Here is a 19,447-nt window from a genome sequence, read left to right on the forward strand (position 1 = left end):
TCAAAAAATTAAACTTTCTTTCTATATGTAGTCTCAGAATCTACTAGTACTTGGGTAGTAAGGATTTTGTGGTGTGGGAGACACTTCCAGTGTTCTAACGATTCAATCTGTAAGGCTGGCTTGGATGTGTGAGGTAGAGGATTTGTTAATTGACCCCCATTTGTCCTTGTTATAGTTATGGATTAGTCTGGTTAGTTATGAAGTCTTGAACTCCTTTCTCTACCATTTCCTATGCTAACTCTCAGTTTCTGCCCTTTGTAACTGCGCCTTGCCTCCCAAGACCTTGATTCTGTCTATGGCATCCTTTTGGGTCTGTCATCATTGGTCACTGTTCTATCTCTTGTATGTAGATTGGTTCAGAAGCTGAATTGACTATCTTGATTCAGGTATGCACTTTTGATCCAGCCAGCTGTCACTTCTTAGGTAGTGGGAGCTGCAAGTGTGTCGTGTGTTTTCCCTTGGAACAAGTTAAAAGAGTGGCAAGCAGCATTAGGAGTGCACCTCTGTTTGTTTTGTGGGTTTTTTTGTTCTCTTTTCTAAATTTTTGTTTCCTGTTTTTAGTGCCTTAATATAAACTGTCTATTCTGTATAAAAAGTAAAGGCAGAATTTCAGAGAGAGATTTAAAGTATATTTCAAACTAATCATCCTGCCTTTACTGTGACAGAAATAAAGTTTTTAATGCCACGTGGAAATGAGTTATTGCTCCTTTTATTTTATTTTTAAAAAAATATATTTTATTGATTTTTTTATAGAGAGGAAGGGAGAGGGATAGAGAGCTAGAAACATCGATGAGAGAGAAACACTGATCAGCTGCCTCCTGCCCACCCTCTACTGGGGATGTGCTTGCAACCAAGGTACATGCCTTTGACTGGAATCAAACCTAGGACCCTTCAGTCTGCAGGCCAATGCTCTATCCACTGAGCCAAACCGGTTAGGGCTATTGCTCCTTTTCTTGAGAATTGAATTGAAACTTGGGGGATCTTAAGATATTCTCAGTGAACAGCTTAAGACTTGAAATGTATTTGTTCCCTAGTTAAAAATTTCTCTTTATTTCCCTCTTTATTTTTCAGTTGAAATGTAAATGTTTATAATAATACTACTTTTGGGTCATAAGCTCTGAAAATTTCCACAGGTGAAGTATATGTATTTTCTTGTGCTTGTTTGTTTAACCTCACCTGAAGATATTTTTCCATTGTTTTTCAGAGAGAGTTGATGGGAGGTAGGAAGGGGGAGAAAGAGAGAGAGAAACATTTATGTGAGAGAGACACATTGATGAGTTGCCTCCATGTGTGCCCCAACCAGAGGCAGGATGAGAACCAGAAACCCAGATATGTGCCCTCAATTGGGCATCGAACCAGTGACCCTTTGGTGCACGGGCTGATGCTCTAACCATTGAACTTACTGGCCAGGGCATATATATATATATTCTTAATCATTGCATGATGATCAGTAACTAATAGCTAATTTATTAATTGCAATTCAAAGAGTACTAGTTAGCTCATTGAATTACACTAAAGTATACTAAAATATATTGTAGAATTATACCAAGTTTAATGAGGAGCTTAGAGTTCTCCTTCTGGTCAAGATGGAATAACATCTTGGATTTACTCTCTCACTTTGGTATATATATATTTTCTACACTAATAAAAGACAAAGATGCTAATTGACCATACCTTCACTACGTTCATTAGCCCATCAGAAGAGTATGCAAATTAACCCAACAAAGATGGCCGTTAAATTTGTATACTGCCGGCAGATCGCGCTGTGCTTCCCCGCCTGGGGCTGGCGGCAGCGAGATCCCCAGCTGCCGCCCACCCCAGTGTGGGATCTGGGCCTGCTGTGTGTGAGGAGGGGTGGGCGAGGTGGGCAGGGTGGGCGGCAGCACGATCCCAGCCACTGCCCGCCCCAGCGTGGGATCTGGGCCTGCCGTGTGTGGGGCGGGCTCCCAGGCATAGTGGAAAACCTCATAATTCATGAGGGCCAGAACAGCTTTTAATCTAATTCCACGGCCTACTGCTGAGGCAAGACCCTGGTCTGGTCTTGTCTAACCGAGTTTAAAAGCAGGGCTCTAACAGGTTAAATTGTGTCCAGCTGTATACTGCCAACAACAAAACAATGCATTTTAAATATAAAGGTGTAAAGAAGTTTTAAAAATATAGGAAAGAATATGTCATGCTAAGATTAATCAAAAGAGAACTGGAATGACAATATTAATATTGGACAAAGTAGATTTCTTAGAAAATAATACCAGCAAGAATAAAGGGTCATTTCCTAATGATGAGGGAATTAATTCATAAGACAAAACAAAACAAAAAAAGCCATAATGCTTCTAAACATTTATGCAGCTAATAATAAGATTTCCAAACACATGAAACAAAAACTGATAAAATGGCATGGAGAAATATATAAATGTCTATTTGGACAATTATAGGCAAGTATTTCAACATTTCTCTCTGAAAATTTTCCCTCTTAATAAATTGAATAAGTAGGCAAAAATCAATGGGAATATAGAAGATTTGAGAAGCTCTATCAACCAAATTGACCTAATTGAAATGTATAGAATATTCTACCCAACAGCAATAAAGTATGCATTCTTTTCGAGTTCACACCATCACTCAACTAGAAAAACTATATTCTGGGCAATAAAGGAATGTTCAGTAGATTTTAAAGGATATAAGTCATGTTTTCTGATCACAGTGGAATTAAATTAGAAATCAATAAAGAAAGAGATCCAAAAGAATCCTCAAATATTTGAGAACTAAGTAGCACACTTCTAAATAGCCCACAGGTCAAAGAAGTAATCAAAAGGGAAACTGAAAGTATAGAAGTGAATAAAAAGGAAAACACAATATATCTGGTGTGGGATGCAGCTAAAGGAAAACATTATTGTAAAAGGGGAAATTTATGAAACTAAATGACTATTTTAGACAAGAATAAAAGTCTCATAGTAATGACTTCAGCTTCCACCTTAGGAAGTTAAAAAAATTTTTTTAAAAGCTAAAAAATGAAGAACAAATGAAACACAATAAGCAGAAAAAAATATAACATTGATTAGAGGAAAAATTAATGAAACAAAGTATAAAAACAATAGAAAAATCATGTGAACAATAACTGGTTCTTTGAGGAAATCACTATAATTGATAAAACTGGATAAATCAGGAAAAGTAAAAGCAAATTGCTAGTATCAAAGAGAGTTGAAATCAGTACAGATTTTCAAAGGATAACATGGAAATATTTCAAACAACTTTATGCCAATAAATTTTACAACATGGATGAGAGGGACACATTCTTTGAAAGATATAAACTACTAAAGCTCATTCTACAGAAAATAGATAACTTGAATAGCCTTATATAAATAACAGAATTTGCATTTGTAGTTAAAAGCCTTTGCAATTATCAGTTCAAATATATATGATGCATAAATTTCAAAATGTTATTGAGTGGAATTCAAAGGGTAAAAAAAAAAAAAAAACACCAAAAATTGAAATATCTTTGGGGCTAGGTAAATAATGTAAGCAAATGATGTAAAATAGTCATTGGAAAAAGTAACTGTCAAAAATACTATCAAACTTTATTTTCATGGAACTATAGTGTGTGTGTGTGTGTGTGTGTGTGTGTATTGATTAGAGGACAAATCAATTAAACAAAATATAAAAACAATAGAAAAATTATGTGGTCAATAACTGGTTCTTTATTAGTGTAGAAATCACTGTCTACACTAATAAAAGACAACATGCAAATTTACCGTACCTTTGCTATGCCTTAAGCCATGCTGACCAGCCAATCAGAGCAACTATATGCAAATTAACCCAACCAAGATGGCAGCTGGCAGCCACGGAGCTGGAGCAAGCAAGAGGCTTGGTTGCCCCAGTGATGGAGAAAGCCAAGCTTCCTGCCTGCTGGGGCCAGATCTGAGCTCCACTCAAGGCAACAAAGTTTCAATTATAGAAGATAAATAAACCCCAGATACCTGCTTCCAACTGGCCTTGGCCACGGAGCTGGAGCGAGCAGGAGGCTTGGGTTGCCCCTGGCAATGGAGGAAGCCAAGCTTCCCACCCTGCCCTGGCCGGCTCTGAGCTCCACTCAAGGCTACAAAGTTTCAATTATAGAAGGTAAATAAATCCCAGAATGAAAAAAAAGAAAAAAGAGAGGCTGGGAGCTTCCATTGACGGGGGGCTTGGCCAGCCTGAAAACGGCCCTCAGCCCCTCACCCAGACTGGCCAGGCACCCCAGTGGGGACCCCCCACCCTAAAGGGGGTGTGGCCAGAACTCCACCCTGAAGGGGTGTGAGCAGCTGCAAACAGCCATTAGACCCTCACCCAGGCTGGCCAGGAACCCCAGCGGGACCCCCACCCTGATCCAGGACACCCTTCAGGGCAAACCAGCCGGCCCCCACCCATGCACCAGGCCTCTATCCTATATAATAAAAGAGTAATATGCAAATTGACCCTAACAGCAGAACAACTGGAAATGACTGGTCACTATGACACACACTGACCACCAGGGGGCAGATGCTCAATGCAGGAGCTGTCCCCTGGTGGTCAGTGCACTTCCACAGGGGGAGCCCTGCTCAGCCACAAGCCAGGCTGATGGCTGCCAGCACAGCGGTGGTGGCGAGAGCCTCTCCCGCCTCCTCAGCAACACTAAGAATGTCCGACTGAAGCTAGGGTCTGCTCCCTGGTGGTAAGTGGACATCCCCCAAGGGTTGCCAGGCTGCCAGAGGGATGTCTGACTGCCAGCTTGGGCCTGATCACCCAGGGAGTGGGCCTAAGCCAGCAGGTGGACATCCTCCGAGGGGTCCCAGATTGCAGGAGGGCATAGGCCAGGCTGAGGGACACCCCTGCATGCACAAATTTTTGTGCACTGGGACTCTAGTAATTAATAAAACTAGATAAACTGGGAAAAATAAAAGCTTTGCTATCATATTCATATATATAAACATATGATAACAAAGCTTTTATTTTAATTTGAAAGTAAAAGTTAAAGTCAACATGTAATTATATATATATATATATATATATATATATATATAGAGAGAGAGAGAGAGAGAGAGAGAGAGAGAGAGAGAGAGCCAGGAGCTGTCACATCCGAACGGACAACCAAACAGGCTGAGTGGGGTGACCAAGCCAGCAGGAGGGTTAGTGAGGGAAAACCAAACAGCTGAGCAGCTGGCTGCGTGGGGAGACCAGGCTGGCAGTGGGGACAGTGAGGGGCGACCAGGCCATCAGGGGGGTCAGTTAGGGGTGATCAGGCAGGCAGGCAGGTGAGCAGTTAGGAGCCAGTGGTCCCGGATTGTGAGAGAATGTCTGACTGCCGGTTTAGGCCCGATCCCCAGGATCAGCAGTTGGACATCCCCCAGGGGTTCCGGAATGGAGAGGGTTCAGGCTGGGCTGAGGGGATTCCCCCCCCTTGCACGAATTTCATGCACCAGGCCTCTAGTTAATTAATGATTATATTGCTTGTGGTGTTTTGGTTCTTCTCTGGAAGAGAAACCTGATTCATTTTCTTCCACACCCTTAGATATTACTATGTTTTGCATTTCCTATGACACTGTGGACAGTTTCAAATATTTTACTTTAAATTATTTAATTTTATACAGATTCATGTGGAAAATAGTTATTGACAAAAGTAGGTACTTCCAAATATGGACAGAATTCTTACACAACAACATACTTGTGTGTCCTCTCTTTTTACATGGATGACTCCTTCTCCTTCCTCAGTTCTCTGAATTAAAATTTCTTCTTCAGGACTGCCATTTTTCCATTATTATTTCTCATTTTTCTGTTTTCTTAATAGTGTTTTTCAGTACTAGTAACTACACATTTTTGTTAACTTGATAATCATCTTCTCTACTGGCCTGTAAGTTCCTTGGGAACAGGGTCTCTGCCTGTTCCCTCATCACTATATACCAGGATCTACCTTTATTCCTAAACTACAGTGGGAGCCCAATAAATAATGGAAGACAGAATGAATAACATGCACTAAGTTCTGGCCAGAGGGCAGGACTGATAGCTGCCTGTAGAGTCTTCTTGATCAGTAACATGATAACAGAAAAAAAATTTAAATAATTTTTTATAGTTAGAAGCATTTATCATAATTGAAATTGAACACATACTTTGACCAAACTATGGACCTTTCAGTAATATATTCTATAGAGACCCACAATATGCACACCTTTTAAAGCAGCAACTCCTTCCCTACTACACAAGAAGTCAGATAAGTACCTAAACACATGTGGAGATGCATTCTCATCACATTGTTATTTGTAAAAGCAAAAAACAGAAGTTGGAAATTAGCTAAATGTATCTCAAAATTATTTAAATAAATTTTGATGTAGTCATCAATGAGATGCTATATAAGAATTAAAATTATAAGACAAGTGGGGCAAAAGTAAGTTTATAGTTGTTCGTATAAAAATACAACAATGTATAATAATACAAGAATAAGTTCTGTGCTTCGCATACCCAAAACTATAGTTAAAAATCACAGTGAAAATAAATCCAGGATGTATTGTTAAATTAAAAAAGTTTAATAAATTACATACAGTAATCACTCCTCTTTTTTATTTAAAAAAACAAAACACCACAATTGATATATGTACGTGAGCATGCCCAAGAAAAATATTTAGAAGGATATTTAGGAAGTTGCTCATAGTGATTATTTCTGGCTAGGGCTATTTCTGAATTCTTTTTGACACTTTTTTATTTTTACAGAAGCATGCATTAATTTTATAATAATTTTTAAAACTAACAAATATATTTCTATTTGGAAAAAAACACTATTTATGAAGAGTACCCCACCTCTCTTGGGAAAGTATTTAAATGCCTCCCATGCTTTTCAATCAGAAATTTCTTTCACCTTATGACCCAGCAGTTTTACTTCTGGGAATATATTCCAAGAAACCCGAAACACTGATTTGACAGAATATATGGACTCATATTAATTGCAGCATTATTTGCAATAGCCATAATTTGGAAGCAGCCCAAGTGCCCATCAGTAGGTGAGTGGATAAAAAAGCTGTGGTACATTTACACATGGAATACAACTGGGCTGAAAAAAGTAAAAAGTAAATTTTACCTTTTGTAACAGCATGCATGAAGCTGGAGTGTATTATGCTAAGTGAAATAAGCCAGAGAAAGTCAGATACCAAATGATTTCACTTATATGTGGAATTTAATGAACATAATGAACAAACAAAATAAAAGCAGACTCAGAGTTACAGAAAACAGACTGACAGCTGTCAGATGGGGTGGGAGTTAAGGGGCTGGGAGAAAAAGATAAGGGATTAAGCAAACAAACAAACAAACAAACAAACAAACAAACATCTTCACCACCCAGACAATAGTATTATGATTACCAGAAGGAAATGGGAGAAGAAGAAGAGGGCACATGGTGGGATAAATGAGGATGGAAGAAGACTTGACTTGTGCTGCACACACACTGCAATATATAGATGATATAGTATAGAATTGTACACCTGAAACCTATATAATTTTATTAATCTGTATAGACCCAATACTTTCAATAAAAAAAATAAATATAAATTTTTAAAAAGAAATTTCTTCAAATTATGGGATATTTCACCTTGGTTAAAAAAGAGAAATGCTTTTAAAAATGATCTTTTATTCTTTTTCTAATGTGTTCCAGAACACGCTTCATGCTTAAAATTTGTTTTGGTTTTATTTCACTGAGTATTAATCATTGTTGGTGAAGTTGTGACATCGCCATCAAGCTCAATTTGTAAACTTGATTTTATTTTACATTTGACTATTAGACATTTGTCAAGTGAATTCAAATAACTAATTCAAAAAACTAATTTTCATGACATTCTATTCAGTGTGCAAGAACGTAAGTTCTGGATAAGAAGGTAAACCACCATCCCACCAACAGATGATCATACCGTCACCCTGCCACATTATGCTGTGTCATAGAGGGATCTTGTGTGGGGTTTTTTGTGGGTTTTCCCCCCCAATCTTCTTCAGTAAGAGCTGAATCATAATCCAGCTAATTCACAGGTTCTTTATTAGCACGAATCAATCCAAACAGTCTAACGGGATCATCGTGAATGTTTTCCTCTATTGCCGGGCTCCCGGGTGGGAGACTGTACACCAGGGTAGTCTCAGGAAGGCTGGTGTTCATTCCAGGTAACAGCTCATCTTCATTCTTATCTGACACATAAGTATTTTGTTTCCTGGGCTTTCTGGGCTTCCCCTCACAATTGTGATTCAGTGAGGCGTAAAACATCTGTGATTCATCAATTGCCTAAAAAGAGAGGCATGTTAATTTTTTTATTGTTAGCCCATTCTGTCACTTTGATGACTTCTGGGGATTTCTAAGTTCTCTGAAAAGCAAGAAGCTTGTTTTCGGGGTTTTAGCTGCCAGTTAGTTTATATGCTATATTCAAATTTCCTTCCTAAGACACAACTTGGATATTTTACTATCATGTCTCCAAAATGTTAGCCTATAGACTACAGTCTGAATTTCATATCCTGACATTCAAGGTTTTCCATGCTTGATACTACTCCACCTTTTAAATATTGATTCCTACTACTCCCCTGCATAAACTCTCTATTTCAGGCAAACTGGAATAATTCTTCATTTTCCTTTGGGGAATTCCTCTCCTTTCCCTGGTCTGGATTACAGCGCTGTACTCCAAACCCAGCTCAGGACTAAGCCTGTGACCTAGGCTGGAACCAATCACACCGTCCATCCCCCTGGCATCAGAAGTTGGTCCAAGAATAGAAGGCATGTGGTTTCAGCAGAGCCAATTGTGCAGCACGTTTGGGATTGATGTACAGATGCAGGAATAGAAAACGTGCTGTTTCCTGGAGTTGGGAGGAAGAAAGCCTGGGTCTTCCAGAGGCTTGTCCAGCCTCAAGGGAAGAGTGTGTGGTAATGGAAGAGCATGAAGTCAGTAACAGGGAAACAGGGAGGGAGGACATGCAAAGTGAGCCCTCATAGTCCGTCATCTCAAAAACAAATACCCCCTTACAGCTCCCTCCCATGTGAACCAGTGATTTTCCTCTAATGCTAAAGTGCTTTGAATTGGTTTCTGCACTTATAACTTACAGCATTCCCAACAATATAAGCCTGGTCAACAACTGGTCAACCTTATCAAGTGCTGCAGAGTTCAAAAACCGTGATCCTGAGAAAGAACCACAAACTGTACATGGCACAGTCACTGTGACTTCCAGCGTGTTATTTCAGTTGAGTGCATGGGTAGAAAATATACGGCCAGAGGTAAAAGAATGTGTATCTACGGAAAGAAATGGAAACACTAGAGAAAAGTAAGAATCAGTTTAGGAGTTAAACAAGCTGAAGTCAAGTTTTGTTGTTTTGTTTTTAAATATTGGAGTGATTTGTGCATATTGGTAAATAGTAATGATAGTAAGAATTAGTTTTTAAAAAGTGGAGAATGGAGACAAATGATTTAAGGTAAAGATCTGGAAATAAGTAGGAGAAATGGTCAAGAGCATAAGCAGTAGTGTTGGCTTTGGAAAGGAGAGAGGGTGCTTCTGACATAGGAGGGAAGGAGAGATTCATGTGAGTTTGAAATGAAGAAAAGAGAGAGAAGCAAGCACACACTGTGTCCCTCAAACTTTTTAGGATATGAGAATTCTTATGGACTGATTATATTATTAGGTTTCCTGATAAACTCTTCTTAGTTAATAGAATATTGAGATGCTGAAATTACAAGTTCTGAACTGTACATATGATTTTCAAAGGGGAAAGAATTTATTTCCATTTTTCCAACAGATACTTCATCCATTAAGCTTTATGCGTAATACCATAGATTCCTTATGTTTTTGTAATTGACTATAGTAAGTATTGTAGTAGCAAACTGGGCAGTGTGTTCATTGATAATCATTCTAATAAAATGGAATTGAGCAAATGTAAAGAAATTACTTCTAGTTAGTGAAACTAAATTTGTGAGAAGGATGTAATAAAGACAAATCTACTTAGAGTATCTTTAATTATCCTACATAATAAAAGGCTAATATGCAAATTACCCCCTCGACCAGGAGTTTGACACTGAGTTCGACCAAGGGGTGAGGCTGCCTGGCCAGCCACCAGTGGCCCCTCCCTCCAACTGGCCCCACCCTGACCGTCCCCTCTACCCTGAATGGGGGCAGGGCCAGTCCCCCAATTGCCCATGGCCCCTCCCTGGCCGGCCTCACTCCTGGTTGCCCCCCTCCCCAGATCAGGGGCAGGGCCAGCCAGCCCACCTCCAGCATCCGCTTCCCCTAGCTGGCCAAGCCTGATCAGGGCCAATCTGGGCCCCACCCATGCACAAATTTGTGCACCAGGCCTCCAGCATAATTTATAAAACAGCAAACTTTTAAGGACATTTAAAGACTTTTCACAATTTCTACTTTAGTTAAAAGCAGATGTAGCTCAAATAAAGCTTGCCTATTCAAGTCATATGTATTAAATAGCTACTTCTATTCCAGATTTTCAGATTTTTTACTAGTAGCTAAGGTGCTGTGAATTTCTACATTTCGGATGGTGTGGTTATATGGTAACCTTCTTTTAGAGGTTTTCTTTTTGTTATCATGGATTTAGCAGGTCATATTATTACATGCAGTTTTTTATTCCTTCTTTGTAAAAATATATTTCACAATTAATTGAACATCTGATGACAGATTTGCTCATCAGAGGGCGATTTTACCTTTCCTTAGGCCTCACCACATCTTGTTTTCTTATTAAAAATTTCAAGAATTTTGGCTGTGGAAGGAATTCATATAAAGAAAAATAGAAAAATTCTACCTTATTGGGAAGTTTCCAAGATGTGATCCATCTTACGGGGAGAATATTTTCTGTTATATGGGACAAAATTTGAATTCTGTTTTCCCACCTACTACCTGAACGCTCTAGGGCAAGTGTTTCATCCTTTTCAAGACTGTCAAATTTGAATAATAATACTGCCTTCCTCAAAGAATCTAAGAGAATAATGCCTATAAAGCACATAACACAAAACCTGACGCATCACAACTGCATAGGAAATATTGTCCTATGGCTGTTTTTAGATAGTAGCAAGAGTGAACATCATTGAAAAAACAAAACCTGGGAGGAGAAGGAATAAGAGTTATTTTAAGTGAAATTTATACCTCAGCGGCAGATAGGCTAAGAACTGTGAATGGCTTTTGATGAAGTCAGTGCTCTGTCTGAAGAAGTTGAATGACTGTGGTAGGAAAAGGAGAAACTCTCCAATTCTCCGTAGGTTTTTATAGGTTTTTGCTTAAGCTATTTCCCTGACTATTTCTAATTAAGCTCTGTGTAAATACATCTCTTGCCATAAGACCAAAGCCATAGGATTTGTATTTAAATTTACATTCATTTGCCTTGTAAAATAGAAGTATGATCTTTTATATCCAGCTAATTTACCTTTTAACAAAAGACCTCTCCCTCCTTCCCTCCCTTCCTCTCTCTTTTCCTCCTTCCCTCCTCTTCCCATAAATTTCTAACATCTAGGTCTTATGTGCCTTATACATGTGTCAACTTTTATATTTATCTCTGTGACACACATAATTCTTTTAATTGACTATTTAGGAAGAGAATCCACTTTTCCATTCAAATCTATTGCCTTTTTAATTGTACACAGTTTTGACTCTTTGAATTTGAGTCTGAGTAGCGTTTACTTGTCTTCGAGTTTCCCTTTAGAGTTCAGGTCCCAAAACTTGACATATTTACTCTAAATGTTCTAACAGCTACTTTAACTGTGCGTCAGAGTGCACTCTTTCTCTGCTCTTGAAACCTGAAGCTGTGCTGTGATCTCCACTAAACTTGACCCTTGATACAGAAAACAAAACTCACCGGTGCAGGTCGGGTGGCTTCTTGCAGTTCATTCACAGATCTCTCTGGTCGGGCTTTCATTTGTTCATAACAATTTTCATCCATTTGTTCTTGGGAGTTGAAAAGATTATGATTGACCATGGAAAAACAAAATATGTTGGCACAAGTAAAGAGACATGACCCAAGCAACACTTAGCTGTAAATATGAAACCTCTAAGAATCATTTAATTTGTCTTTATCATGAAAATGCAGAGGTAAGCAAGCACAATCTGCTCTCTGCAGGTTAGGTAAGAAGTCTTTTGCCCCATAGCATTAACAATAAGACAAAGGGAAGTCACTTGGGATAAGGACTAGATCATAGCCATTTAGCCATTTTTTTTTAATACCATTGTAGGCCATGACAGTTTCAAACTACCATTTAGATGTTGTAGAAATCCCATGAGTTAAATTTTTGCCCGTGTTCTCTTCTATTTAAGAGTAACTGCAAATGATGTATGGTGGCATGATGCACAGTGCACCTACATTGATGTTTACAATCTGGTAATTATTTCTGTGAGTAAAATGTTTTACTCAGCGGCATTCTGAACCTTACGTCTTTTTGTGTGTGTTTTTTTAAAGGATTTAGAGTATGGTTTTTATCCCATAAATGAGTGACAGGGACAGTTCAACCAGGCTGTTCTGAAGGTGGGCTGTCTGATGCTGACTCTAAGTACTTGGAGTTTCTGTCCACCAGCCAGCAGGCCTGCACTCATTTCACCCTGTGGGGACAGGCTTAGTGAATCATTCATGACTTTCTTACCCCAAATACACCTATTTAAAAGGGACAGGAAAGAGAATTAGTGACAGGTAGGATAGCCAGTGACTTGGCAGAAATGTGAACTGCTCCAATTTGACCCCATAGAAAAAAATAGATATATTTATTATAGTGCAAGGCACCTCCCAATTACTTACCACTTTCTGAAAGCAACACAAAAGAAAGGGTCAATCGAGTGATATTTCTCAAAGCATAGTTCATGGAACACATGCATGAGGATCACATGGGAGGTTTGTTAAATAGCAGATTCCTGGACCTCCTACATCAGAACTTGTGTGAGTGACCCCTGTGCTCACTTAGACATGGAAATCGTAGATGTGGTGGCTTTAAACAACTAGAATACATAAACAATGAAGTGCTCAAATCTTATAGGGAAGCACCACGATTCCACAAGGTGAAACAGGAGGGAAAACTCATTTTACTAGTTCATTACCAAAAAATAGTTCCTGCTTCCTCAGAGTGAGGAGATTAGAGGGAACTTTGCTATGAAAGAAAGACACCAATGATATACATGCTTGACTCCTATACAACTCTCACATTCCGAACTTTAGAATTCCACACTATTTTGATATACAGAGATCCAGATCCATTTAGTCCATTCTTGGACATCTCTGTGTTGAGACTCAGAGACCTGCAGGAGTGAAGCCCAATTCTCCTGTCCTGCATTAAGTGAAGTGCCTGCAGGGCAAGGATGGGCTTAAGTGCTAGCATCACCCTCCTGGCTCCTCCCATCAGGTTCTGGGATCAGATCACAGTGGTCTGTTTTGAGGAATTTGAGGTGTTTTGTTTTGGGTGGTTGGGATGTTTCAAATAATAACGGGTATAGGGAATTGATAAGGACCTGTTGCATTAGAACAAAAATATATAACCCACTCCATGAAGATTTAGCTCTTCTCTTTCCTGACTTGCCATCAAAACAGCCCCAGGGTCTCTACTTACAAAGAACAAGTTTCCACAAGGGAAACCAGAAAATGTATTTATTATTCCAGATATTTCACTGTAGATTTGCTTTTGTATATGGTGCATAAAACACTGTTTACCTGGTTGGGCCACTTTCTGTTCTAGAAATAGTATTTCACAGAATTCTATGTGTGTCAACATTCATGGTAATAGAGTCTTCCTGTATTCTCATTACTGCTAGAGTGAAATGGAGAGAATATAGAAAACAGGATGCTAATTTACACCTAATGCTGCAATGCAATTTTAATGTGTGTCTTTGGAAATGCATACTAAATAACATGCTAAACATGCTTGAATTTATGTTATTATTGGGATATTTAAATGTGACTGTGACAAAAATAAGTCACCTCAAATTATTTGTGGAATTAAGTGAGGGGGGTGTATTAATTTCTGGAAAAATAAAACTTACCTGGGACCACATTATCTAAGTTACCATAAATTGGTGTGTCTTCAATATAATAGCCATCCTCCCTATAAGGAAAAAGTATTTATTTTATTAGAATCCACTTTACACAAAGTTCTTAACTAATTCAATATTAGGTAAACTATTATTCTTGTTCAGCCTTGGCCAACCGATGTAGATGCATTTATGTGTGAGTGAGTGAATGCAAGTGTGCAAGCATGTCTGCCTCCATGTGTGCATAAATTTGAAAAGTCATTTTTGGACCTTCTTTCAGGGAATAATGATAGCAAGTATTTATTTAGCACTTACTGTTTGTCAGATGCTACTTGAAGTATATTTTAGATATTCATTTAATCCTTATACAATCACACAAAATAGGCATTATAGCATCCCTATATTAAAGGTAAAGAACCTAAGGCACAAGAGAGGTAAATGTTTGCTTCAGGTCATAAGAAGAGTAAGTGGCAGAGCTGAGATTATAACCTAGTTTATCTGTGTTTTTAACTATCCATTGTACTACCTGTTTACTTGCCCAGACTTTCACTCTAAAAAATCCTCTAAAACTATGATTACTAAGTAAGTATTTATTGACAGGCATGTGTAAAAAATAAAAGGCCAAAGAAATATTGGCAAATGCAATAAAATGATTGATTGCCTATTACATCCAGATGCTGTTCTATGTGTCACATACATTGTATCAAAGACCCAGGGAAATTCTGCCAAAATACTCTTATCATTCCCCACTTTACAGATGAGAAGCCTGAGATTCAGAAATACTAATGTATTTTCCCTAACTTTATGTGTAATGTCAGCAATAACTACCAATTATGAAAGCTTTTCTTTATGCCAGTGCTCACTGAACCCTCAGATGCATTTTATTTTGATGCCTACTGTGCATATAAGGAATTTGTAGCTCATAGAGGTAAATTGTCCAAAGATACACAGTAGCTGGTAGTGCTGGCGTTGTAATGCAAGTCTGGTCCTAAAGCCCTGTTTGCTCTTGATGTTTGGTTAAGTTTCCTTACAGCCTCATCTGAGTAATCCTATTAGGAATACAGCAGACATCCACCATTGTCACCAGGCAGTAAAGATGGCCCTGGTGACCAGCTTTCATAATAGCAGTCTGGGAACAAAGACCTACCAGGCAGTGAGAGTGACATTTCATAAAATAGTAGCAACTGCTTTAACTTTGAGATGACATATCACGGAGAGCTGGAGGGAATTGCATCAAAAGAAAAAAGAACTCTTATCTCAAGGCTTAACACCTATATTACTCATCATGCTTCTGAAAGAAGACAGAATATATGTAAATCGCAAGTAGATGTCCTTAAAAAAATTACAGATCAAATGATACCTGGATGAAATGGTTTGAAAGTCCAGATGCTGGCTTTTATCTTATAAAAGAAACTCATTTGTAACCTTTCTTTCCATCAGTAATTCAATGCAGCTTAATATTGGGATGTGGAGGAGACATTGCTCATGGTTTTTCTCTGGCTATTCAGAGAATATAATAGCAAAAGGTGAAGAATTTTTAATAAGACAATCCATTTATTTTCAAAGCTCACACAAATAGCAGATACAATCTGCAAATGATAAATCATATCCAAAAAAATGAACATCATTTCATTCATTATGAATGAAAATAAGATGTGATTTATAATGCAGTGCCCTGAGTCTATAGGCAGGTCTCAGATTATTAATCATCTTAAATAAAAAATTATTCAGAAGCAGTTGCCTAGCAAATTCATATATATATGTGTCTGGATATATGCATTTTACTTATCAGTTCCAAATAGCATCAGTCTTTTGCAAATATCTAATGAACTTTAAGCACAAATGTGTGGCAGTGTTTTATGTGGAAGATGAATTACTACTAAAAAATAAATTAATAAGCTTATATCCTAGAGGCCAGTGCATCTCTGAGTTTTGGGTCAGATCAGATTCTCAATTGCTCAGAACATGTCTGAAATAGTCCTCTAACAAATAAGCACATTAAATGACACTCCAAAATTTAAAATAGTATTGTTTTTTACTAGGGTCTAAATTTTCTATTTTCGCGAGTTTACATTTTAAAGTTGTTTTTTATATTTTACTATTATTTCATTGTTAACTCCTTTGTAGAAAAATTCCTAAATTATCTAAGTAAATTAAATAATTAAGTTCAATTTTAAAAAATATCATTACTTATGCCTGGGTGGCCTTGGGCATAAATTCTCTGAGTTACAATTTCCTTATTTATAAATCAAGGATATTAAACTATTTAATCCCTATTGTTCTTTTCGGTTCCAAAATCTATGATAAAAATATAGGGTTCCAATATCCAAGTAAAAATGAAAGATATTTCTACAAAACTAAATAAAGCCATTTTGAGGGGCTGGAAAGTTGTCAGATTGAGGAAAGAGCAAGCTCAGGGGTCTATCAGAAGTTGATTTGTGTAAGTGTTACTTTGATTTGCTTAATAGATATTTCTTTGAATAGGCAGATATATGTTTGGGTTCCATGACTGTATAAATGTTTTTAAAAGTCATGGGTAATTTTGGCTTCCAAAGTATGTAATCAGAAATAGGCAAGTTGAGAAGTATATACACAAATGTGTGAATTAACATGCCAACCACTTTTTATAGATAAAATGTGCTTGTTTAATCAAATTTTGCCTAAATGAAGATATACTACAATAGATTGATTTTTAAATCCTTGAAGGATTCTGCATCTTTTCATCTTTGTATTCTATTGTCTAGCCAAGTTCTTACTTATTGAATGAATGCTCTTAAATAAATGAATGTTATAAGCGCACGAGCCTCTTTTCTACATTTGCCCTACAACGAAGAGCCTGCTTGTTTTGAGATGGGTATTTTACCAATTTTCCCTTCTGACTCTTATCATTCTCCCAAACTACTGATCCAATCTTTAGCAAAATGATCAAATCACAAGATATTCTATCCTATTGCATCTTAATTACCCTTCAAATGACAAGCATCAAATCAATCATCAGATTTATTTATACATAGCTATGTAGGATTGTCTTTGATACATTGCTGTAACCAAGTCAGCAAATTACTCTTGATTTGAGCTAATGACATGAAAATTATCTCATGTTATAGAATCCAAGGCTAATAGTACTCATAACAATGTGTGTGTGAGTGTGTGTGTGTTTGTGTGTGCACACACGCGTGCGCGCATGTGTACATTTGCCTCCAAAATAGACATTTCCATTTGGAGAAGGAAAAAGAGGCCAACAAAAAGTTTATAATCTTATTCTACCTAGTGATAAAGCTCTGTGTTTTTGAAAGACCTTTCAGCCTTTCAGTCTACCATTTCAGAAAGGTCTTGAAGAGTCCTCAAGAAAATTCTCTATACTTAGTTTTGTGTGGTTTTTTTTTAATTCCCAAAGAGAAATCTCCAATCTAATGACACATTTTGGTCAGAATATACTAAGAAAATGAAACTTCTTTACTATACCTCACACTATAAACCTTTTTTTAAAAGTACCATACTATGCAATTTTTCTGGAACTAGCTAAGTAAGTAATAAAGAGAGTAAGTTATAACTGCATGTTATTTTAGAGTTGATTGATCACATTTCTCTAGTGATTGACATTTAACCTTAAAAACAGCATATCATGAAACATTCTAGTCAATATTTGTGTGTAAGCATACCTTAAATATTATTAGGTATTGCCAGATTTATTTTCACCATAAATTCTTAAGAGTCACACAATTTTTATACATAGACTACATTCTTACAATCTGATCTGAATTATAACCTAGGATATTTCCTCTTGAAATTGATGATCATTCTGTAGATAACAGGTTAGAGTCCCACTCTATTCTTCACCCATCTCTCTCATTAGCTCAGGATGTGTAAGTAATTAGGGCAGATAATAATGCTATAGCTTTTAATTTTCAGATGGGAATAAAAGTAATTAAAATTCACTTTTAATTGTATTTTTAGCCCAAATACAATTTCTCTGAGCCAAACCTATAAGCAATATTGCATTTGTTACTTTCCCTTATTCATTGGGAATCACAATGTATAACTCATTTTCTACATACCTGGGGATGTAGTAATCAGAGTGCCTGTATATTTTACCTGAAAGATATTCAAAATAGACAAAATAAATAAATGTTTGGACATACATTTTTTAAGTCTTCTAGAGAGGGTTCTGAGGGGAACTTAGCCTCAATGTCAATTAATATTTTTATTCAAACCACTTGGCCACCACTGATTGAAATAGAGATAAAGATTGTCTCTGAATTGGGTAAATCATAGTCCATTTTCTCTCTTGGTAATTTGGAATAGAAACAGAGTACAGCAGAAAAAAAGAAATAATAAAAATTAGAGCAAAATTGAATGAAATAGAGAACAAAAAGACTACATAATGGCAAAAGAGTTGGTTCTTTGAAAGATTAATAAAATTGACAAACCCCTGGTTAGCCTCACTAAGGAAAAAAGAGAAAATTCTCACATAAACAAAATTAGAAGTGAAAAAGGAGAAGTTACCAAAGAAATTACAGATATACAAAGGATCATACTAGAATAATAGGAAAGACTATATGGCACTAAATTCAACAACCTAGAAAAAAGAGTAAGTTCCTAGAATTATATAACCTTCTTAGACTAAATCATGAAGAAATGGAAAATCTAAGTAGACTGGACAACAGTGAGGAAATTGAAACCACCATCAAAAACCTCCCAAAAAATAAAAGTCCAGGACCAGATAGCTTCACTAGTGAGTTCTACTGAATATTCAAAGAAGATTTGATACTTATCCTCCTAAAACTCTTCCAAAAAAAATTGCTAAAGGGGAAATACTTCCTAAAATATTTTATGAGGCCAACATAACCCTGATACAAAAACCTCGCAAGGATAATACTAAAAAAAGAAAACTAGCCAGCAATATCTCTGATGAATTCAGATGCAAAACTCCTAAACAAAATACTAGCAAACTGAATACAACAGTACATCCAAAAAATAATATATCACGATTAAGTGAGGTTCATTCCAGGGGCATAAGGATAATTCAACATACACAAGTCAATCAATGTAATACACCACATTAACAAAGGAAAGACTTAAAATCATATAATCTTATCAATAGATGCAGAAAATATATTTGATAAGCTACAGCATCCATTTATATTAAAACACTCAATAATATGGATATAGAAGGAGAGTATCTTTATATAGTTAAGGCCATCTATAAGAAACACTCAGCTAAAATCATACTCAGTGGTGCCCAGCCAGTGTTGCTCAGTTGTTGAGTGCTGTCTCATGAACCAGGAGGTCACATTTGATTTCCAGTCAGAGCGTATTTCCTGGGTTGCAGGCTGGGTCCCCAGTGGGGACATGCAGGAGGTAGCCAATTGACGATTCTCTTCTATCAGTAATGCTTTTACCTTTCTCTCCCCCTCCCTTCCTCTCTTTGAAATCAATTAAAAAAATTTAAAAAAAGAAGGAAAAAATAAAATCATACTCA

General features: G+C 37.1%; 1 protein-coding gene across 1 annotated transcript in view; it reads right to left on the bottom strand.

The window, feature by feature from the left end:
* Positions 1 to 7,166: 7,166 nt before the first annotated feature.
* The window catches only part of TRAT1 (T cell receptor associated transmembrane adaptor 1), a 30,805-nt gene continuing 18,524 nt past the window's right edge, over positions 7,167 to 19,447 (bottom strand). Inside the window, exons 3-6 of the mRNA XM_081087595.1 lie at positions 18,024 to 18,060; positions 13,978 to 14,039; positions 11,816 to 11,904; positions 7,167 to 8,263 (exon numbers count right to left, since the gene is read on the bottom strand). Of these exons, the coding sequence (XP_080943721.1) occupies positions 8,006 to 8,263; positions 11,816 to 11,904; positions 13,978 to 14,039; positions 18,024 to 18,060 (446 nt within the window). The 3' untranslated portion in view covers positions 7,167 to 8,005. The remainder of the gene's footprint in view (positions 8,264 to 11,815; positions 11,905 to 13,977; positions 14,040 to 18,023; positions 18,061 to 19,447) is intronic.

Source organism: Myotis nattereri, assembly GCF_964212035.1.
Source record: "Myotis nattereri genome assembly, chromosome: 3".
In the NCBI taxonomy this organism is placed as follows: Eukaryota; Metazoa; Chordata; class Mammalia; order Chiroptera; family Vespertilionidae; genus Myotis; species Myotis nattereri.